This window comes from Peromyscus eremicus, unplaced genomic scaffold, assembly GCF_949786415.1.
Source record: "Peromyscus eremicus unplaced genomic scaffold, PerEre_H2_v1 PerEre#2#unplaced_269, whole genome shotgun sequence".
NCBI lineage: Eukaryota > Metazoa > Chordata > Mammalia > Rodentia > Cricetidae > Peromyscus > Peromyscus eremicus.
Window position 1 is genome coordinate 40469 of NW_026734505.1, and position 24453 is coordinate 64921.

The window sequence follows — 24453 nt, forward strand, 5'->3', positions numbered from 1 at the left end:
GCCTGTGTCCTGGGGTTGTGTTGTGTTGTTGTTTCAGTGAGTCTGTGATGCAATGGATAGGCTCCACACTCAATTGAACACACATGCACTTTATCCAGGTGAACCAACACACACACACACACACACACACACACACACACACACACACACACACACACACAAGTGCAGTAGGACTCTGAGAATATTGAGACTTGGTTGTTACTGAAGAAGGCTATACAGGAACTGACTAAGGTGGTGGTGGCTGTTCTCCATAGAACTGCTGCTCCATGAGCCCTAAGCTGAGATGTCAGACCTAAACAGACCTATACTTTGAAAATCTTTTTTGCTGGTAAGGCTTTTTCTTCTGGGATTTGAAGATGTAACCTAAATCTGTTTTTCTTTCTGTAGATGAAAAGAAAAGAGGAAGAGGCAAAAAACAAGGGGTTCGGGAAGCATAGAAAATATCATAGACGAAACTCCCGAGACTTCCCCAAATTCAACTCTCTTCTACAAAGACTTATGAGTCGTGGAAAGGTGGGCCCCAGCCTGACACCAACATCTACAAAGTCTGAAGAGCCTTCAGGAGGAAGCACACCTGTGAAACAAACAGTGGTGTGTGGCCCACAGGAAGCCATCGAGGAGATAACCCCCACCCCTTCAGCAGACACTCCTGGGGAGACTAAGGTGGCGAAAAGCCCAGGTGAGTCACCACAGGTCCATGACTTGGAAATGACTTGTGTATAAGTGTTTCCCATTGCATCTGGGTCAGCCACACAAAACTGAGACTGCAGCTCTCCAGTAAAGTAAGGCGGTACTGGTGCACAGGTGTCCGAGGTCTAGAGCACTGAGCAACACAGAGAACGTCCCTTCCCCTTGTCCATGTCCTCAGCCGTTTGCTTCCACGGATCCACTTTGCTGTGGTAACAGAACCTCCTGTGATGAGTGTTGTCTTGTTCCTTCCTGCCATCTAACTGTCTTGTCAAAATAACCTTTAACTTAGTTTACTCAGATAAGTTTCCTCAAAACTTGCTTGAGTTCAGATCCTCATCTTTTCTGAGCTCTGTAGAGATTTGAAGAAGCACATTAAGAAAATACTAAATCATTTTCCATCATAAGAAATGGTTACTTTATGAAACTTGGACTCTCAGATAATTTTAGGACATAATGGAGAGATGTGAGGGCAACAGAATTTCAGGTGCATGAGATTATGTTTTCAGCATTTGGTAGACTCTCACAAAAAATCCTCAAGTAGGGCCAGAGATGTTGACTCTGTGGGTGAAGCGCTAGCAGTGACAGTGTCCAAACCTGAGATGGAATCTCCAGAAAGCACGTGACAGTGGGGTGTGTTTGGCCACCTCTACATTCAAGGTTCTTTTCAGGTGAGATGGGACAGGGAGACAGGAGAAGACCTGGTTTCTTACAGCACAGCTAGCTGGGCAGACACAGAAGCACAGAAGAGATTCTGTTGGACCAAAGGGGCCAGGGAAGATCAGCACTCCAGGCAGTCAGTTCACATCTGCAGATATGCTGAAGCACCTGTGCATCCTTGCTCACACATCAGCATGGACATTCTGAAAAACAAACACAGATCACGGACATGTGCAAACACACTCACAGTTCATACATAAAGGATTTTAAAGGGAAAATACACATATTTCTGAAAAAAAGTTCTCAAGTATCTCATCTCATTTGGTTTATGTTGTTTGTTTCATTTGTAACAACTACTTTTACAGCCTGAGTAGACTTGACTTGAGATCCTGCCACCTCAGCAGGCAAATGTTGAAATTCCAAGTGTGCATCACCAAAGCTGACTTTTCAGATGTTTCTAAAGTATTGGTTGATTCTTGTCTTGCCTTGCAAGAGTCAAAAGTCTCTTCTTGAGTGAGGAGGAGCTATAAGCCAATTTTTAGTACTCTGTCTCAGTTAGGCACAGGTGAGAGAGTCGGCCTTTGCCAGAATTGAGCCTGTGCACTAAGCAATCCACACATTTCCAGATGTAAGAGTTAGCCTTTCCCAGCTGTGAGCCTGTGCACTCAGCAATCTACACATCTGTGTAATGTAATGAAAAAGCAAGAGTAAGCTGCTCAATAGGAACCTATTGGACTGGAGAATAATCAGGAAAGGGATGACTGGTTCCAGCTAAGTGGAGCCATCTGTCCTTGGAACTTTGCTGAGCTAAGTGCACCATTTTCACTCACATTTGGATTTGAGGCTGCGACTTCTCTAGGCGGTGTGTGCCATGGGTGACCCTGTAGTTCCAGGGTCTCAAGGGTTTCCTCCATCCCTACGACATACCCTATTAGGGACAGTATGTGATAGTATGACCTTGAGAAAATCTTTGTATGCTTTCATGCAACTGCAACCTCTTGAAATCTGGTGGGGTTTATTGTGGCCTCAAAACTCTTGGGGAAAATGGTCTGCATGACTGAGCATGCTCACAACAGGCTTTCCTCAAGTGGAAGTTCTGGAATACTTGTAGTTTGGCTCAGTCTAAGTCTGAAAGGTACAGACAATGGAAGCCAATTTTGTGAAACTCAGTCTCAAAACCCATGAGGACCCAGGGAAAACTAAGTCCAGACCTGAGAGTCCAGTGGCCAGCAGACCTGGAGATCTGAACCACAGATAAAGAAGACATGTCTGTCCCAGGAGGGACTCAGCAGAAGTTTATATTTTCTCTGCCTGTTTGTCCTGTTTAGTCTTCATGTTACCCACCAGAGTTGAGAGGGCCCTTTGCTCACTGAGTCTGTGAACCCACACAGAAATTTCTTTGCAACCAACTCATGGTCACACCCAAAAATATGTTGTTCCATCCACTTAAGCTGACAGTAAAGACCATGCTCACAGTTACCACTCAGCTGTGGCCAGAGCTTGGAGAAAAAAACTCCCTGCCTATTTTGTGGTTCCATCATGGGGAGAGGGGCTGCTGTAGAGAATACCAATGACTTTGTGTTTTTCCTCCAGGCTACCAGACTGAGTTCTGCTCAGGGACACCAGGCCCTGTAACCTCAGATTTCTTTCTCTTTTCCATTGCAGTTCCGAACTCCAAAGGCCTCCGCCCTGTGATCCTTCCAAAAGACTTATGGGATAGGTTCCTGCTTTCTGCGAAAAACAACACCAAAAAAGGAGTGGAAACATGCGGAGTCTTATGTGGTACCCTGGTAAAGATATGAAAACTCCTTGTTCTGAGACTGTTTCTTCCCCCTTGGCTTCCTATGACTCCCAGAAAACATATCCAGGGGCTGTGTCTATACTTATCACTCCACAGAAGGAACCATGGATGACAAGGCATGGCCACCTTGAATTTGATGATTTTGCAATTGGTTGCTTTTCAGAGTCCCTTGAATTGAATAATTTGCTTCAGTGCTATAGTTAGAAATTTTCACTCTAGTGGTGCCTAGTGCCTGTAACCCCAGTCATTGGCAAACTGAGGCTGGAGGCTTCCTACAAGTTCAAACCTGGCTCACATACAGAGTGAGACATTGAAGTAAAAGCAGGCAGGTTGTCAGGCAGAATGTCAGGTATGAGACATGGAGACAGGCACATTGACTACTTCTAAAAGGAGGAGGACTCAGTTCCTTTTGTAGCCTGGTCTGACCACCTACTCTGTGGTAAGCCTTGGAATATAAATTAAACACTTCAAGACCCTCAATCAGACCTATTGCCTGCTGCAGGGAAGACTCTAGTCTCAGGATGTGCTAGGAGGGACATGTCAGGTTCATCTTATCCTCTGTGCCTTCATACAGTTCCCAGCAAAGCACTGGAGCAGTTAAGGTGGAGAAACACTGAGGTGAGGGAGAAGGATGAGAGTCATTCACTGGGGTGGGGGCTTCACTTACTTGTGTTATGAGAGAGTGGGTTGACAGTGCCAGGGAATTGTAACAAGTTGTTTTCTCTTGGCAGGAAAAGGAAGAATACCACATCAGTCATGTTATAATCCCTGTGCAGAAGGGAAAGTCTAATTACTGTTGTATGGAGAACGAGGAGGATCTCCTTTTTGTTCAAGAAGAGCTGGGGCTTCTCACCTTAGGTTGGATTCATGTAAGCAAACTGACCTCCCTGTGGCAGCTCCTCTTCTAAACACACTGCCTATTTCTTTCTCATCACAAAGTTAATCCATTCCAGATCATCTGTCTCTGAGCACATGCAGTCACTAGTGTTTCAGCGTTGAGTCAAAGGCACGTTTCCTGGTGTATTTCCAGCTCTACTAATTTTATCTCTTACTCAAAGTAATTCTTCAAAGTTCCAATACTTTGTGAATAGATGAATAATGGTAGCTTTCCTAGGATGTATGAGAACATGGTGTAGAGACCATGTCCCTAAAAGCTGTATGACTGGACGTATTTTAACGTCAAGATAATTCATTCTAATGATTGCATTTTGTCTTTATGGAGAAGCACTTGCTTTGTGCACACCAAAAGAGCACCTTCATGCAAGATTTTCAAGTAGTTGGCCATGCTGTGCAGGCTTGTGGTGATCTTGAAGGAAATAGAGTTCCTTCCCTAGAGAGTTCTTCTGAATGATTCTCTCATTTTCATGGCTTCAAACTCACAGAACATGCAGTTTCTCTTAGAATGGGACAGGTGTAAGCCACAATCAGTTGGTTATTTCTAGGTTTTGCGAGATCACAAGTACTTTTGTACTCACAGCTTGGGAATTGCTGATATGTGAGGCAGTTTCCTGTATCTTTATGCTCCAGTTACATAAGTTCTTACTGCTTTGCCTAACAATAATATACCACGGCAGATGGAAATTTGTCCTTTTGTGCCTGGAGATCACACAGAAAATGAGCACCAGTTTTGATGAGGCAGAGTCCATTCTACTTTTCAGGAGATAAATATAGGGCACTGTGGGTTTCATGGAAAGAGGAGTCCCACTTGAGGTGACTTATAATGACTTACAAAGAAGCCCAAGGAGAGCTTCCTGGGGAAGTGGTCCTGCATCAGTGAGCAGTCTTGTCCGTTGGGATTTGTGGTTGATATTAGGAAAGGATGGCAGATTTGTGTTGACATGACCCTTCAGAGCCATGCTCTCCATTGTCGGGTGAGGGCAGAAAGAACAGACCTGTTTTTGAGTAAAGGGAGAACTCTTTGGGTGTTCTGGGCAGAACAATGATGTGATCAAAGCCAGATACAGAAGGTAAAATGAAGGAATTGCAAGGCTGGTAACAGTGGGGAGGTCAGTTAACATTTGGGAGCTGGTGACTTCCAATGACGATGAGAGGGTGATGGCCATGTGCACAGGAATGTGGGATTTCAGGGATCCAGGGGCTGAGGAATAGAGGTTGTCCAGTCTGTGACAGGGCAGGCTTGGAGTGGGACCCATGGGGATGGTAGTTATCATAAGCATGAGTAGGGCATCTAGAGGAAGATGGACTTTGGAAGTGGGGTTCAGTCCTACCTTGTGGAATTTAAGGCACTTGTGAGATATCACATCTATGGAGCCTTTGCTGGCAGTTGGATGGAGGTTTGGGGAAGCCCAGTGAAGGTAGGAGAGGAATCTGTGTGGCTTCTGAATGGAGGTGGTCCAGAAAACCTGGTAAATAAGGAGTGTTGACAGCAAGAGAAGTGATTGGCTGACAGCTGAGGAGGAGATCTAATGAGGAGAGCGGGAACACAGTGGGGGATGACAGAGACACAGGCTGCAGGAGAAATGGTTATGGGGTTCACAGAAGATGCACAGCAGGGACAGTGGGGGAATGAGTTCAGTATGTGACCCAGGGACAGGCTCCAACAGAAGAGGATCAGCTCATTGAGAATGGTGGCTAATGACTTTTACGCCTTGGTTGGTAGAGACTGCAAGGTTTAAAGAAGCCATGGAAAGCTTGGTGTACGGCACAGTCCTGGAAGCCTAGCCTTCAGGAAGGTGGGCCTGCTGGATGGTGATTTTGGCACCAACCTGTGCTACACAGGCAGACCGTGGCTTGAAAACAAAGTCATCTGATGAAATTACTGCTATTGTGGAGCTTGTCAGGACTGCCATATTGAGGATCACATCTATCTAGGCCAAGATTCTAAGCGAAAGGGAGAGAGATGAGGCTGCTTTTTGTAGAGTTGGGTTAACAGAGTACGGACATGTACAAGAATTGGGAAATGGTTTCATCATGATTTTGTCTAGTTATTTTTTGTTTCCTTCACTTTAGTTTTTTCTTTGACTTTTAGTTTTACAAGTGCTTGATATTTTAAAATATAGCTTACTTGTAGTGTACATATATGAACAGCAGAGTTTAATGACTCCTTGAGGAAAGAGGAATTTGCTGAGAGCCTGGTCCATCTTTCCAAATTCCTTCCTCTGAGACTGATCCCCCTCTTGCTCTAACTGTCTCTACTTTGATCTCTATAGAGTTAATCTCCTAAGTGTGCCCCCTCCCTGCTATCAGTACTTCATATTTGCTTATGTCCTGAAATGCAATGGATAGATACATGACTTTCACATCTGGCTTTCTTGGCTTAACATCTGCAAGGTTCCTCCCCATTCTGGCATGCAGTTGTTTGATGTGTGTTTACACCTGGTGAGCAAGTGAAGGAGGGGAGGGAAGGGAAGGAAAGAGGGGTAAGATAATGTGGCAGTAGTGTTTACAGCACCACACCCGAAGGGCAGAAGGGTCTCCTCTTAACAGGGAGAAATCACATAGGGAGGTCTCAGAGGCAGGTTTGAAGGCTTGGAGCTGAAGACCCTGAGAGTCTGTTGAACTGATGTTTGAAGTAGTCATGGGAACTCTGAGGGAGATGGAATCAGAGTCTGCTGTTAGCAGGAGGGAAGCAGAGGTAAGTTAGATGCTGAAGGACAAAACTTGGTTACTCTTTAGGCAGTCAGTATAACTAGGCTTGGATGAATAAAGGGATCTTGTCCTCAGTGAATGACCAGCTTAGGACCTTTATGGATCAGGAAGACAAAAGAGATAATTCCTTCTTCCTTCTCCACCTAGTAGACCAGAGTGTTTTCCTGGCGTGATTTCGGGATTCATGGTGGGAACCAGTTGTTGAAGCTCCTCGGGACTGCTTTCCTTTGTGGATCAGGCATGGGGCTCACTGGGAATTCTTGGCTTCTTTTGTCTTCTCAGACCCATCCAACCCAGACAGCCTTCTTGTCGAGTGTGGATTTACACACTCATTTTTGTTACCAGAAGATGCTCCCAGAATCCATTGCAGTGGTGTGTGCACCCAAGTATAAACAGTGAGTATGTAGGATTCAGGTCTGGATGGTACAAGAGCAAAATGCTCCATGGCTCAGAACACTGTGAAAATGAATATCCAGAGTGTCTTAAGTGATTGCTATGAAAGCCTCCCTTTAAGGTGCATATTCTAATTAAAACCAGCTGCTCTTAAAAGACGTGCTGACACCATTGCTGGGCTCCATCTTCAAGAAGTGACTTCAAGAGCCAGAGGTTAAAGAAATTCCACACTGGACACTGCATACGAGTGTCATCTCTTATCATTCCCAATGTCATGTTAATCTGAGTTTCTCGGCAGAGCTAATGTTGAGAAAGCAATGAATCATCTTGTTTTGTTTTGTAATAAATTTTTGTACACTGGATATTGTCTCACAGGGGCTATTGGACCCTGGTTTCAGCACACCCCCAACTTGCTACTCAAAATTATTGCCCTAACAGACCTATCTTTTTGTTTGATTCTTCTTCCTTCTCATTTCTACTGTTGAGTTCCTTTGCATCATTAGGCCAAGAAAGGGATCCAGAGAGAGTGAGACAGAGAGGGCGGTACACGTACAGGGGTAAAAAGAAGGAGAGGAAGGAGGAGGAGGACAAGAAAAGGATGAGGAGGAGAAGAAAGAGAGGGGGAGGGAGGGTGGTTGAGACTATGACAAAGAAGACAAGGTCTAACAGGACAATGACAATGATGACTAGGAATAGGAGAAGGAGTTCCACATGGTCTATGATGGAGGAAGAGTTGTACAGAGAAGAGGAGAGAAGGAAGAGAGGAGGAGAGAAGGGTAGAAAGGTGAAGAGAAAGGGGAGGAGGAAGAGGAGGAAAAGAAAGGAAAAGAAGGGGGACAAGAGGAAAGATGGAGAGGAGAGAAAAGAAAGAGACGGGGGATATCTGCTCGACTGTAATTTTACTTTTTCTCATTTCAGAGTCGGAATTTTTACATTAACATCTTATGGATTAAAAGTAATAGAATTCTGTCCCAAGAGAGGATTTCATTCTCATAATCAGGACTCAGCTCTCTTCTGTGTATGTATCTGTGTACAAGAAATCAAGGCCATATTCCCAGCCAGGACATAGAGCTGATATGATTGAACATCTTTTTGATCCTCATGGAAGATCAACCTCATCACCCACCTTCCTAGAAATCCATAATAACCATGTATCTAGGAAGCAGTGGGCTGTGGATATCAGTTTCTTATATTTGCAACCTGGTCATTTACTGTCTTTGAGGGTGCTGGCCATCTGGACCATTTTTCCTGATAACTGGGGATACTAATACTATGTACTTTACAGGCTGCTGAGAGGATAAAGGAAGAGGGACTGGGGTGGACTTAGGGGCAGAGTGTGTCCTCAGCATGCTTGATACCTTGGATTCCATCCCCAGTAACATGGGGAAAAGAAATAACCCACAAAGTATGGAATCCATTAGCTTATTCAAGGCTTATTACTTATTCATTTGTTCTTCATCAATGTCAGTTACTAGGTTTCAGAGGGTGATCAGAATGCCAAAGAAAAAGCCATGTAAGATAGATAAATTAAGCATATTTCATTCTGAAGTTTTGTGCTCACCTGCCTAGGGAGGTGGTTTTTTTCTCCCAGTTTGTATCTGTGATAACAACACACTTAGTGTGATCAGGCCTCAGGGCCTCAGATCAGCCTCAGATCAATGAGATTCTGGCACTTTACTTCACATTAACCTGGACTTTTTCATCCACTTTGATTCAGAAGGAATGCAACAACATAGTGAAAAGACCAGAACCCAGTCCTATAAAATATATAAGATTCAGGGATACAGCACAGAGATTGAAGGAAGGCTAAGATACTGAGATCAGAGTGCTAATTCCAAGTGGTTGAACTCTGTATGTGTTTTCTATGTATCATACTGAACGCGTGTGTGTATTTATATATAGTTTGCATCATACTCCTGATCCTAACAGTAAAATAAGACCTAAGGAAACTTCAGCTTTCTTTAAAAAGTATATATATATATATATATATATATATATATATATATATATATATACTTATCTATATATATACTTTTATTTCATTATTTTTATTTCTTTAACTTCATTGTGTAGTCTTTTAAAAGTAGACCCTGTTTTGACTTTAATTCTCTTTCTATTTGGATTTTCACATGAGTTTAGTGCCTGTGTGATTAGAAGTTGGCAGATGTCCTAGATCTGGAGTCAAGCCATTGCTCACTGCCCACTTCCCTGCAAGAGCAGTGGGTGTTGTTAAACACTGTACCATATACTCCAGTCCCTGTTTTCTAGTCTCATGGATCAAACCAGGTTTTCAGTTGAATGTGGGGAAGATCTTTCTAAAAAAGATCTGTTAAAAAATAGATAGCTCTATCTTGGAATACAAAATGATTAGGTGCTAGAATTTTGAAAGATGTTGCACAAGTTAAAATAAATGTCTAAAACACCAGTTCTCAAGTTCCCAATTGGCAAGACCTCCTCCAAACCCGACCATGGTGAAGCACACCTGTAGCGCCAGCACTTAGACAGCTGCCGCAGGAGATCACAAGTTTGAGGCCAGCTGAGGCTACATAACCAGGCTTTCAGATTGGTAAATCCTTATGACTTTGTATGCCAAGTGTGAGTATCTCCTCAAGGACTATTAGGTCCCCTTTACCATCTGATTGACATCATGATTCCAATACTGCACTGAAATTCCTGGTCCCTCTTAATAAAGGAATGTTTCACAAGTGACTCTGGAAAATAGATGCAAAGATACACGGGGAGACACTGAATCCGACCATGTGGAGAACTTGGTAGGAGTGTTGGGTGCCAGATCTTTTGACATTGCTTCTATTGACATCAGGATTTCAGTGCTAGGATGAGAACTATGTAACTTCAGTGAGCTTCTCCAATCAGAGGCTTATTGCTTGGGATGTGGCTCAGTTGGGAGAGTGCTCCTGTTTCAAGCACCAGGCCCTGGACTCATTTCCCAGAACTACTGAAATCTGCCATGGTGGTGTTTGCCCATAATCCAGCACTTTGGAGCTAGTGGCAAGAGAGTAATTTCAGGATCCCTCTGGCATACCTAGGTTACGTGTTCTAGCCTGGGTCACATGAAGCTCTCTTTTGGTATAATATAAAAGGTATAAGCTGTTTCAAAACAGGAGTTGTCCATGCCTTAACCACATTTCCTTTTCTCCAATTGCAGGACTGCAGTCACGTCACCATCCAAAACAGCCTGGTGACTGTCACAGATTTGCGATGAGTTAAATCCCACACACCTACATCAGTGGGAGCCTGTGTGTGTGTGTGTGTGTGTGTGTGTGTGTGTGTGTATTGTGCGTGTGTATTTTGTTTATATGTGAGTGAATGTAGGATGGTGTATGTGTATATGTATATGTGTTCAATCTATGTTGTGTATGTTACATCTGTTTCATGTATGTTACATCTTTGTCATGTATGTTCACTGGTGTGTATGAATGGCACACTATACTCATTCACAGAGCCCAGAGGAAGACACTGATGTGTGCTCTATTAATGAATTAGAATAGTATATCAGTCATTCATAATGACTAGAAATTGATTTTATTATATAGTTTACTTGTTATTAGTTTTAGATGATATTTTCTGGCCAGGATCCAGTATAGGAGTAAGGGCCCAATGCACGCACTTGCTGGCTTGCCTCACCTGCCTCAGGGAGCCTAGAGGACAGGTTGTAATGCCAACGCTCACTGTCCTGAAGACAGTCCTCCTGAGTGACCACTCTGGCTACAACACAACTCTAAAGGATGTTTGGCCAAGAGAGAGAAGTCTACTTACCTAAAAAGCTTGTTTTGAAGTATGTAAAGTTCCCTAGCTGTGATGAACTCACCACTGAAGCTAATGCTTACAGCAAACTGCAAATAAAAATGCTGTCCTGCACAAGGGATGCTGAGACAAATTCACTGCCAGTGACAGTCTGGCCAAAGCAGCTCACATGAACTGTGCTCGGGCGCACACTCTCTGCTCACATTGGCCCTGTCTAGAAATTTCCCATAAATTTCACAGAAACTTGTATTTTCTTTATATAAGTGTGTTTTGAAACAGATTTGTAGTTTCTTAAAAATTCTATTTAGTTCTGTAATTAAAGTTGAGTTTCGTGTCAAGCTCTTGAGTCTTCCTTCTGATCAGGAGTCACATAACCATGTTAAGTGAGAGGTGTGATTGCCAGCTAATAGGATTAGTAGGTACTGGTGGGCAACCTTGTCCTAGTTGCCTGTTTCTCCTTTATTTCCTTTTTCATTTTTCTGTCTTTCTTATTTATTGTGACTGGGTCTCAGTGTGAAGCAATGTCTAGTCTGAAATTCACTTTATAGTCCAGGCTGACCTGGAACTTACAAAAACTCACCTACTTCTGCTTCTCAAGGGTTGGGATTAAACATTTCATTGCTGTGGTTTTAAATTTTAAGCATCTGACATTGTTCTGTATGTCTATAATTGATCTTGGTCATACTTAGTCCTCACCTCCCTCACCCACGCTCCTCCAACCCCATCTGAAACCCCTATTCTAAACTTGTCAGGCTTGGTGTCAAGGGTCTTGTTGTATGAAGCCAAGTTGCCTGCCCTGTTTTCTATTTTGAACAACCCACTGAGTTTAATCAGGGTTTCTTGCATGTGCATGCTTGTGGGGTTCTATTGAATCATGGGCAACTTCCCATTTTCTACACCCCTAAAGAAAAATGACTCCTCCTTCCCCCTAAAGAAGTATGAATCGGGACTTCCCTTCTGAAGCACAGGTGAGTGCCCTAGCTTGCCCCCGACCCCATCCCTAAGCACCAGCCACTCCCGGGTAGACCTGCCCAACTTGGCCCCAGGTTCTGGTCACAGGGCAGGTTCCCTTCTATCCCCACCGGGAAGGATCCCCTTCTCTAAGACCCCTGGCAGACCCTGCAGTCTCCACGCCCTGCCCCCACGCCCATCCGCCTGAGCCCCAAACCTCTTCCTGAGACTTAGAGGCCGGCCCCCAGCTCCCATCTTGCCCTGGACTTCCCTTCTGAAGGACAGGTGAGTCCCCTAACTTGCCCCCGACCCCATCCCTGGGCACCAGCCACTCCGGGGAAGACCTGCCTAACTTGGTCCCAGGTTCTGGGCACTGGGCAGGTTCCCTTCTAGCCCCACCGGGCAGACCCTGCAGTCTCCACGCCCTGCCCCCACCCCCATCCGCCTGAGCCCCAAGCCTCTTCCTAAGACTTAGAGGCCGGCCCCCAGATCCCATCTTGCCCTGGACTTCACTTCTGAAGCACAGGTGAGTGCCCTAGCTTGCCGCCGACCCCATCCCTGGGCACCAGCCACTCCGGGGAAGACCTGCCCAACTTGGCCCCAGGTTCTGGTCACAGGGCAGGTTCCCTTCTAGCCCCACTGGGAAGGATCCCCTTCTCCAAGACCCGTGGCAGACCCTGCAGTCTCCACGCCCTGCCCCCACCCCCATCCGCCTGAGCCCCAAGCCTCTTCCTGAGACTTAGAGGCCGGCCCCCAGCTCCCAGCTCCCATCTTGCCCTGGACTTCCCTTCTGAAGCACAGGTGAGTCCCCTAACTTGCCCCCAACCCCATCCCTGGGCACCAGTCACTCGGGAAGATCTGTCCCACTTGGCCCCAGGTTGTGGTCACCGGGCAAGTTCCCTTCTAGCCCCACCGGGAAGGATCCCCTTCTCCAAGACCCCTGGCAGACCCTGCAGTCTCCACGCCCTGACCCCACGCCCATCTGCCCCAGCCCCAAGCCTCTTCTTGAGACTTAGAGGCTGGCCCCCAGCTCCCAGCTTGCCCCGGATTTCCCATCTGGAGGAGAGAGAGAGAGAGAGAGAGAGAGAGAGAGAGAGAGAGAGAGAGAGAGAGAGCACCCATCCTCCCCCGGACATCCCTTCTGAACAAGAGTTCCCATCCTGCCCCGGACTTCCAATTTGGACAAGAGAGCTCCCATCTGGACAAGAGAGAGAGACTTCCTGAATCTGTCAGCTCTGTCTGAACCAAGTGTGTGGATAAGGACAAGAACGAACCACAAGGAGATGGGCAGACGTCAAGGCAGAAACACATACAACAAAATGAATAGCAATACACCATCATCAGGCCCTAGCCCTCCTCCAACACCTAGACCTGAACATCAGAAATTGGAAGAAGCAGAAGAAAATAGCCTTATGAATGTCATCATGAAGAAGCTAGAGGATTGTGTAGAGAAAAAGACAAAAAAATGTGAAGAATGCTGTAAACAACTAGAGGAAAGGGCAAACAAATTAGAAGAAATCAAAAAAGTCCTGGAAGAGAACAATAAAATACTGAAAGAAAATCAAGAAAAATCAATGAAACAAATGAAGGAAACAGTCCAAGACCTGAAAAGGGAAATAGAAAAAATGAAGAAGACACAAACAGAGGGAATGCTGGAAATAGAAAATCTGAGAAAATGATTGGGAACTTCAGATGCAAGTATAATCAACAGAATGCAAGAGATGGAAGAGAGAATCTCTAGTGTTGAAGATACAATAGAAGAAATAGATTCATCAGTCAAAGAAAACACTAAAGTCAACAAAGTCATGAACCAAAATGTCCAAGAAATTTGGGACACCATGAAAAGACCAAACCTACGAATAATAGGGGTAGAAGAAGGAGAAGAATACCAACTCAAGGGCACAGAAAATATATTCAACAAGATCATAGAAGAAAACTTTCCCAACTTAAAGAAGGAAATGCCTATGAAGATACAGGAAGCCTATAGAACACCAAACGGACTAGACCCCCAAAAAAAGTCCCCTCGCCACATAATAATTAAACAATTAAACGTACAGAATAAAGAAAGAATATTAAGAGCAGCAAAGGAAAAAGGCCAAGTGACATATAAAGGCAAACCTATCAGAATAACACCCGATTTCTCAATGGAGACTTTGAAAGCCAGAAGGTCCTAGACAGATGTAATGCAGACACTAAGAGACCATGGATGTCAGCCTAGACTAATATACCCAGCAAAACTTTCAATCATCATAGATGGAGTGAACAAGACATTCCATGACAAAGCCAGATTTAAACAATATTTATCCACAAATCCAGCCCTACAGAAAGCACTAGAAGGAAAATTCCAACCTAAGGAAGTCAGATACACCCTCGAAAACACAGGCAATAGATAAAGCCACAGCAGTAAACCCCAACGAAGAAAAGTACACACACATCACCACCAAAAAATAACAGGAATGAACAATCACTGGACATTAATATCTCTCAATATCAATGGACTTAATTCACCTATAAAAAGACATAGGCTTACAGAATGGATACGAAAGCAGGACCCATCTTTCTGCTGCATACAAGAAACACATCTCAAATTCAAAGATAGACACTACCTAAAAATAAAAGGCTGGGAAAAGACTTTCCAATCAAACGGTCTTAAGAAACAAGCGGGTGTAGCCATCCTGATATCCAGCAAAATAGACTTCAAACTAAAATCAATCAAAGAGATCAAGAAGGGCATTATATACTCATCACAGGAAAGATCCACCAAGATGAAGTCTCAATTCTGAACATTTATGCCCCAAACCCAAGGGCACCCACATATGTAAAAGAAACATTATTAAAGCTTAAATCACATATAAAACTCCACACATTAATAGTGGGAGACCTCAACACCCCACTTTCACCACTGGACAGATCCCCCAAATCGAAACTTAACAGAGAAATAAAGGACTTAATTGATGTCATGACTCAAATGGACTTAATCGACATCTACAGAACATTCCATCCTAACAAAAAAGAATATACCTTCTTCTCAGCACCCCATGGAACCTTCTCTAAAATCGACCACATACTTGGTCACAAAACAAATCTAAACAGATACAAAACAATTGGAATAACCTCCTGTGTTCTATCAGACCACCATGGTCTAAAGTTGCATTTCAACAACAACAAAAACTACAGAAAACCTACAATCTCATGGAAACTGAACAATACCCAACTGAATCACCAATGGGTTAAGGAAGAAATAAAGAAAGAAATTAAAGACTTCCTAGAGATCAACGAAAATGAAGACACCACATATCCAAACCTATGGGACACTATGAAAGCAGTACTAAGAGGGAAATTCATAGCACTAAACGCCCACATAAATAAGCTGGAGAAATCTCACACTAGTGACTTAACAGCACACCTGAAAGTTCTAGAACAGGAAGAAGCAAAGTCTCCCAGGAAAAATAGATGCCAGGAAATTATCAAAGTGAGAGCTGAAATCAATAAAATAGAAACAAAGAGAACAATACAAAAAATTAATGAAACAAAGAGTTGGTTCTTTGAGAAAATCAACAAGATAGACAAGCCCTTATCCAAACTAACCAAAAGACAGAGAGAGAGCATCCAAATCAACAAAATCAGAAATGAAAAGGGGGACATAACAATAGACATTGAGGAAATCCAGAGAATCATCAGGTCATACTTCAAAAACCTCTATTCCACAAAACTGGAAAACTTAAAAGAAATGGATAATTTTCTGGATAGGTACCACATACCTAAATTAAATCAAGACCAGATAAACTATTTAAATAGTCCAATAACTCCTAACGAAATAGAAACAGTCATTAAAAGTCTCCCAACCAAAAAAAGCCCAGGACCAGATGGTTTCAGTGCAGAATTCTACCAGATCTTCAAAGAAGAGTTAATACCAATACTCTCTAAATTGTTCCATACAATAGAAACAGAAGGAACATTACCAAACTCCTTCTATGAGGCTACAATTACCCTGATTCCCAAACCAAACAAGGATACAACAAAGAAAGAGAACTACAGACCGATCTCCCTCATGAACATTGATGCAAAAATACTCAATAAAATACTGGCAAACAGACTCCAAGAACACATCAAAACAATTATCCACCATGATCAAGTAGGATTCATTCCAGGGATGCAAGGATGGTTCAACATACGAAAGTCTGTCAATGTGATACACCATATAAACAAACTCAAAGAAAAAAACCACATGATCATCTCACTAGATGCTGAAAAGGCATTTGACAAAATCCAACACCTCTTCATGATAAAGGTCTTGGAGCGATCAGGAATACAGGGAACATACCTAAACATAATAAAGGCAATTTACAGCAAGCCAACAGCCAACATGAAATTAAATGGAGAGAAACTCAAAGCAATTTCACTAAAATCAGGAACGAGACAAGGCTGTCCACTCTCCCCATACTTATTCAATATAGTACTTGAAGTTCTAGCCAGAGCAATAAGACAACATAAGGAGATTAAGGGGATACAAATTGGAAAGGAAGAAGTCAAGCTTTCCCTATTAGCAGATGACATGATAGTATACTTGAGCAACCCCAAAGATTCCACCAAGGAACTGATACAACTTATAAACACCTTCAGCAACATAGCAGGATACAAGATCAACTCAAAAAAAAAAAAAAGTAGCCCTCCTATATACAATGGACGAAAAAGTGGAGAAGGAAATCAGAGATACATCACCCTTTACTATAGCCACAAATGCCATAAAATACCTTGGGGTAACACTAACCAAGCAAGTGAAGGACTTATATGACAAGAACTTTAAGTCCCTGAAAAAAGAAATTGAAGAAGATGTCAGAAAATGGAAAGATCTCCCATGCTCATGGATAGGCAGAACTAACATAGTAAAAATGGCAATCTTACCAAAAGCAATCTACAGATTCAATGCAATCCCCATCAAAATAACAACACAATTCTTCTCAGACCTGGAAAGAATTATACTCAACTTCATATGGAAAAACAAAAAACCCAGGATAGCCAAAAGAATCCTGTACAATAAAACAACCTCTGGAGGCATCACGATCCCTGACTTCAAGCTCTACTATAGAGCTACAGTAATAAAAACAGCTTGGTACTGGCATAAAAACCGACATGTGGACCAATGGAATTGAATTGAAGACCCTGACATTAATCCGCACACCTATGAACAAATAATTTTTGACAAAGAAGCCAAAAGTGCACAATGGAAAAAAGAAAGCATCTTCAACAAATGGTGCTGGCAAAACTGGATATCAACATGTAGAAGGCTGCAAATAGATCCATATCTATCACCGTGCACAAAACTTAAGTCCAAGTGGATCAAGGACCTCAACATAAATCCAGCTACTCTGAACCTGCTAGAAGAGAAAGTTGGAAGTAGTCTTGAACGCATTGGCATAGGAGACCACTTTCTAAATAGAACACCAGTAGCACAGACACTGAGAGAAACAATCAATCAATGGGACCTCTTGAAACTGAGAAGCTTTTGTAGGGCAAAGGATACGGTCAACAAAGCAAAGCGACAGCCTACAGAATGGGAAAAGATATTCACCAATCCCACATCTGACAGAGGACTGATATCCAGAATATATAAGGAACTCAAGAAATTAGACATCAAAATGCCCAACAGTCCAATTAAGAAATGGGCTATAGAACTAAACAGAAAATTCTCAACAGAGGAAACTCAAATGGCTGAAAGACATTTAAGGAATTGCTCAACATCCCTAATCATCAGGGAAATGCAAATCAAAACAACTCTGAGATACCACCTTACGCCTGTCAGAATGGCTAAGATCAAAAACACTGAAGACACCTTATGCTGGAGAGGATGTGGAGCTAGGGGAACTCTCCTCCACTGCTGGTGGGAATGCAAGCTTGTACAACCACTTTGGAAATCAATATGGCGATTTCTTAGAAAATTGGGAATCCATCTCCCCCAAGATCCAGCTATACCACTCTTGGGCATATACCCAAGGAATGCTCAACCACACCACAAGAGCACTTGTTCAGCTATGTTCATATCAGCATTGTTTGTAATAGCCAGAACATGGAAACAACCTAGATGCCCTTCAACTGAAGAATGGATAAACAAAATGTGGTACATATACACAATGGAATACTACTCAGCAGAGAAAAACAATGACATCATGAGGTTTGCAGACAAATGGATGGATCTAGAAAAAATCATCCTGAGTGAGGTGTCCCAGACTCAGAAAGACAAACATGGTATGTACTCACTCATAACAGGATACTAGATGTGGAACAAGGATGACTGGACTGCTACTCACATCACCAGGCAGGCTACCTGGAAAACAGGACCCCAAGAAAGACACAGGGATCGCCCAATGACAGAGAAATGGAATGAGATCTACATGAACAGCCTGGATATGAGTGGGGGTAGTGAAGGGCGAAGGTCGAGGGAAAGAGAGCTTGGGTGAGTGGGAGATCCCAGCTGGATCAACAACAGAGAGGGAGAACAAGGAATAGGAGACCATGGTAAATGAAGACCACATGAGAATAGGAAGAAACAAAGTGCTAGAGAGGCCCACAGAAATCCACAGATACCCCCACAACAGACTGCTGGCAATGGTCGAGAGACAGTCCGAACTGACCTACTCTGGCGATGGGATGGCCAAACACCCTAATTGTCGTGCTAGAAACCTCATCCAACTACTGAGGGATCTGGATGCAGAGATCCATGACTAGGCCCCAGGTGGATCTCTGGGAGTCCAATTAGCGAGAATGAGGAGGGTTTATATGAGCGAGAATTGTTGAGACCAAGGTCGGATTAAGCACAGAGACAAATAGCCGAACGAACGGAAACACATGAAATATGAACCAATGGCTGAGAGGTCACCAACTGGATCAGACCCTCTGAGTGGGTGAGACAGTTGATTGGCCTGATCTGTTTGGGAGGCATCCAGGCAGTGGCACCGGGGCCTGTGCTCATTGCATGAGTCGGCTGTTTGAAACCTGGGGCCTATGCAGGGTCCCTTGGCTCGGCCTGGGAGGAGGGGACTGGACCTACCTGGACTGAGTCCACCAGGTTGATCTCAGTCTGTGGGGAAGGCTTTTCCCTGGAGGAGATTGGAATCGGGGGCGGGCTGGGGGGGAAGGTGAGGGGGGCGGGAGGGGGGGAGAACAAGGGAATCTGTGGCTGATATGTAGAACTGAATTGTATTGCAAAATAAAAATTTAAAAAAAAAGAAGAGAATTTTCCTCTTTAACCACTTTTATGCTTTCCACACCCATATTTTCACGTTTCCTCTGCTAAGAACTGCTAAAGGTGTTGAATTTTTACTTTATCAGACACTGTGTTACTCAGCTACCAAAGGGAACTTCTCTGATTCAGTTTCCTAGTCCACAGCATAGGGTGGAGAGTATTTCAGTACAACAATCTCACAGGACTGTCACCTAAGCACGTGTGAGGTAGAAGACTTGAGCATTTCTCCCTAAACCACACTTGGGTATGGAATCACAGAGTTTATCAGGAAACAAACAAACAGAATCCTTGCAGGGATTTGAAAAATATTGGAGGTTGAACAGAGGATTTGAGGTCTGAAGAAAGCAAATTCACACATTGTTGGTGAAATACACATGCGCTGTAGTCCCAGTTTTCAGGACAAACTTCTTGAGCCCAGAAGTTCAAGGCCATCCTAGGAAACAGAGAGCTGCTTGCTCATATATCAAGGAAAGGAGAGGACAAGATTGGGTGAGTAAGGCAGTGGCGGTTTGGAGAGAGGAGAGAAGGAAGAGAGGAAATAGGAGGATGATGACAAGAAAGGAAAGAAGAAGAAAACAAAGGAATGTCTCCCCTCTGCTGATGTAGGTGTAGACCACAGATTTCCTCAGTCCTGAAATGTGCTTTTTCGTATTTATTCTCATTTCACTCCCATGGCCACCTAAGAGGAACTTCATATCTTCAATAAACTTTTAAGTTGTTCAACAATTGCACCTATCCATATACTGTCTGTCCCCATTCTCTTTCAAAATGAAAGAGAGAGAAGGGGGAGGGAAAGAAAATTTAATATGGGGTTTAAAAGAGTTTTCTAGATACACTCCTATAAAATCTTTTTTCTTTATTATAGGAATTCAAGACTGATTTCTGTGTTTTATACAGGCTCTCATTCAAAACACAGGGCATTCCCACACAGGCCTGTGCAAAGGCTTGTAGATTTGCCTAGAAAGATCATTCTGGAGAACAGAAAACAAATTGCTGTAGATGTTGAACTTAACTTCATTTTCCTCCCTTTGGTGCCTGGCAGGAAATTACATGGACCACCAAAGACTCAAATAGATAAATCAGTCATGACAAAAGAAATAATCTTAGTTAAAACTAATGAGAAAGCTAATTATAGTCATTTATCTTCATATCAGATCCATTATTACAGCAAAGATCTTTGAGTGAAAATGGTCAAGGTGTGCATGTGAATAAAGAGTTCATGACCCACAGCATTGCTGAGGTAAGGATATAGAAATGGACCTTATATTTGCTAAAAAGATTCTGAAGAAAATATCAGATGAAATATACCACTCTCCTTGTTTGCTATAGTAAAACTATATGTATATATATGCTCCATTATATATTTAGCTGAGCTCCAGAGTTATTTGTCCTTTTGGGGACCATTTCTCTTTATGTATTATTTTTAACATTTCAGTCAAAGATGGTTTTTGGTAGGATTTAGTGGATATTGCAAAATATAAGACTAAGCAACATTTCATAGGCTTTGTTTAATGACACTTTCATATAAAAATAAATTTTTTTCAATAATTTTTCTTTTTTCTTTCTTTTTTTTTGGAGACAGGGTTTCTCTGTGTAGCTTTGCGCCTTTTCCTGGAACTCACTTGGTAGCCCAGGATGGCCTCGAACTCACAGAGATCCGCCTGGCTCTGCCTCCAGAGTGCTGGGATTAAAGGCGTGCGCCACCACCGCCCGGCAATTTTTCTTTTTAAAGAATATTTTTTAAAGATCAAATCACGATCCTTTGACAAATAAAATATTTCCCTCCAATTTTTGCCTTGGTTTATTGAATAATAAATAATAAGTGACATTAGAGATTACAGTGTCTGCCACGTCTCATAACTGATACATTACAAAGGTGAGATTTAAAGGAGCCTAGTGATGCCCAATGCCAGGACCTGGTCTCTATATATGTCAGGAACACAGCACCTCCAGGTGTTTTGCAGAGGGCTGAGGCTATATTGGAAAAGCATGTGGGAAAGGGTGTTTAAAGAGAAAACTAATGAAAAATCTAATGATGAAAGCAATGATAAAGAATAATGAATAGTAGAGGGAATTTGTTCTGGGTCATGGATTGTGAACATGTAATGATTATCACAGCATCCCAGAGATTTTAGCACTGAATTTAACTGACTTAGCCTCTTCTATTTGCTGCGCTTTCTACAAAGTAATATCTAATCTCCATTGGAATTGAAGGCCCTGGAAGATGGTCCACTTTAACTTTGATTTTACCCTGAGGTGTTTACCAATAATTGATCTTTGTTTCACTATGCTAGCTTTGGATAAGGAAAAGGCCTTTCTCCATTACAAAGGAAAAACTAATCTTATTATTTAAGGGTCCTTTGAGTTTCGTGTTGAGCACTCAAGAGTGACTTATTTCTAATTCAAGTTAATACTGTACTTGTCTAGAGGCTAAAAAGCTAAGCTAGAAATACTTCCTCTCTGTGGACTGTGTGACAGATATCTCCACATGTTAATTAAAGTAGAACAGAGTGATTACCATATGACTAACCATTTGAGAGTTGGTTCTACTGCTAAAGAGCAAGCCTACTCTAGTAGATTAACTGTCAACATTGACACCCTGCCAGTTTGGCATCCAAATTCATTTCTTTTATCCATATGATTTAACTACTGGCCTTTATATGATCACGGCCATGGCAAAATACAAAATGCATCCAAATGGAACTAAGGAGTCCTACAGATAACAACACTTGAAAATGTGGCTGAACGTTTTCCTATGTCCTCCTGGTCCGCAGCCCCTCAGGCACAAGTAAATGCAGAGGCTTATATTAATTAAAACTGCGTGGCCATTAGCTCAGGCTTACCATTGACTAGCTCTTACACTTAACTCAGCCCATTTTTGTTAATCTATATGTTGCCATGTGTTCCCTGGCTTTACCTGTGTGTCATTACATGCTGCTCCCTGGACAGCAGGCTGGCGTCTCCCCATCAGCCTTCCTCTTCCCAGAATTCTCCTTGTCTGCTTATCCTGCCTATAATTCCTGCCTGGCTACTGCCCAATCAGCATTTTATTTATCAACCAATCAGAGCAACACATTCACAGCATACAGAGCACCATCACCCATCATGAAAATTCCATTCTCCTCTAAGACTCAAGGTTGTCTGTTATCCATGGGCCTTGCAAAAGCAAGAAGTTTGAGCCATAGGCCATGGTCATGCAATTTGTAATTGATATAAGCCTCTATATATTTACTTGGGTCTGAGCAGTTGCAGGACCACGCAGGACACAGGAATTTTATAAGTGGCTGTGGGACCTTGATGCTGGGCAAGACCAGGAAAACTTGCAACTATAGCCTGGGAACTCAGCATGTGTATTAGATAAAGTTAAAAGAAAAGGTGGGAGCTGGGCGGTGGTGGCACACACCTTTAATCCCAGCACTTAGGAGGCAGAGGCAGGTGGATCTCTGTGAGTTTGAGGCCAGCCTGGGCTACAGAGTGAGTTCCAGGAAAGTTGCAAATCTACACAGACAAACCCTGTCTCGAAAAACCAAAAAAAAAAAAAAAAAAGATGGTGGGTTTATTAAATACAGCTGAACGAGGAGGTGAGTCATCTCATCTCTGTATGGGAACAGTCTCAGGAAGCAGTCCGTAAGAAGAGGAAGCTACAGTTGGTATTTTGTGTACATTCAATTAGCCGCTATACTTGGATCACTGGGAGGTCATTCCATATTACCTAGCCTGACCTGGGGAAGGCTTTCCCATTTCCATGAGTCTGAGACTCTGATGTCCTAGACATCCCATGCTCATGCCAACAACAGAAATTTACTCAGGATCTCATCTACTCTCCTGTTGATTATAAGCAGCATTCATCAGGAGGGATGAACATCAGAAAAATCTGCCTGGGTTTGCATACCTTGGGAAATTTTGAAAAATCACAAGTCTAGAAGCCTAAGAAAGGCTCCCAGTCCTGTCTAGTCTTTTGACTTTGCAACACCATGTTATCACTCATACTTGCAAACCATACAATTGAGTTACAAAGCAAAATCACAAATACAAAAATCATAATGTTGTAAGTTTGTAATTTTGTGTTGTGTCATGTTCAGTGCCATCTTGGGGTAAATGGATGCTGCTGGCTGTCAAGAGGATTCACTTTTAATGTCCTAATTTTCAATATTCCTGCAAGACTTTAACATTTTGTTAGTTATAAGCATATATTTTGCAAGACATAGCAACTGTGCCAGAAAACCAAGTAAAAAAATGGTTGGTTTATGACTAAGAGATAATGAATTAATACCTGCTAGAAAAAAAATCCCTGAATATTTATAAACTCAAATTATGTAAAGTATATTGCTCCTCTATGTTACTTTAAATAAAAAATACTATAAAATTAATGACATTTAACAATATTTAGGATTTCCCTAATGCCTAGGGAATATGTTGGTACCTTTTTATTAACGCTTGTATGTACATCATGTATCATTTTAGGCAAATGTGTGTACATGACAATCACATACCATGTAATTTGTATTGGACAGTGGGATGAGAGAAAGATTTCTGCCATTTCAGAGTGTGGAATATAATCAGTGAATGCAATCCTCATAAAAATATTCCCATTCAGTTCTTTAAAATTGATCTCTAGGAATGACTGGGGGGGATTAAGACTTTACTCTTTTTTTGCAGAAGATGCATATTTGATAGCCAACACTCGTTATTGGTTGTAGTATTAAGGAAACTCCACATAGTTAAATGGAGATTTATTTTGTGGGGTAACTTACAAGTAAAGGGATAGGTTACAGTGTCTGGAAAAGGTGTAGTGCCATCCAGCTGTGTTCTCTGGAAAACTCTTATCAGTCTACCTCCAGCGTCCAGGATGTAGAAACCAAGAGGTGGCACAACGGGATCTCAGGTCTTAAGGGCTCCTGTCTCGGCTCTGCCTTGTATGCGTGACAGTTACCAAAGCCTCAATGGGTGTAGTACTTCCAGGTCAAAGCTGGAACAGCTACCCACTACAACCCAGGTCTGGCTGCTCACAATAGCCTATAACTCCAGCCTTTGACATTTGCCCTGTCTTCCCTTGGTGTTTTGTGTATTAATTCTTTAGTTTAAAATCTCAAATGTATTTCAGCACTTTGGAACAACATGCTTTAGTTGAGGATGCACTTTTTTTTTGTATGAAATCTATCACTAATCCAGTCACTTCCACAGACATTGTTTAAGTATAGAGTTTTAGAAAATGTTGTGTCATTCGGAAAAACACAAATAGACCAACTTCATGTCTTATTCCTTTATTGTTTTCACTATCATGCTTTCCTTGTTGCAGTATCTTGTTATTTTATATAATTTTTAAATTTTTATTCTTTTATTT

General features: G+C 42.5%; 1 protein-coding gene across 7 annotated transcripts in view; it reads left to right on the forward strand.

Moving 5' to 3' along the window:
* LOC131901737 (STAM-binding protein-like) overlaps positions 1–11253 on the forward strand; it is a 43138-nt gene extending 31885 nt beyond the window's left edge. For all 7 annotated transcript variants that reach the window (XM_059252828.1, XM_059252823.1, XM_059252822.1 and 4 more), the window contains 6 exons: positions 388–679; positions 3013–3137; positions 3880–4017; positions 7040–7152; positions 8069–8168; positions 10317–11253. In XM_059252828.1, coding sequence (XP_059108811.1) covers positions 388–679; positions 3013–3137; positions 3880–4017; positions 7040–7152; positions 8069–8168; positions 10317–10373 — 825 coding nt within the window. In that variant the 3' untranslated portion in view covers positions 10374–11253. The remainder of the gene's footprint in view (positions 1–387; positions 680–3012; positions 3138–3879; positions 4018–7039; positions 7153–8068; positions 8169–10316) is intronic.
* Positions 11254–24453: the final 13200 nt, after the last annotated feature.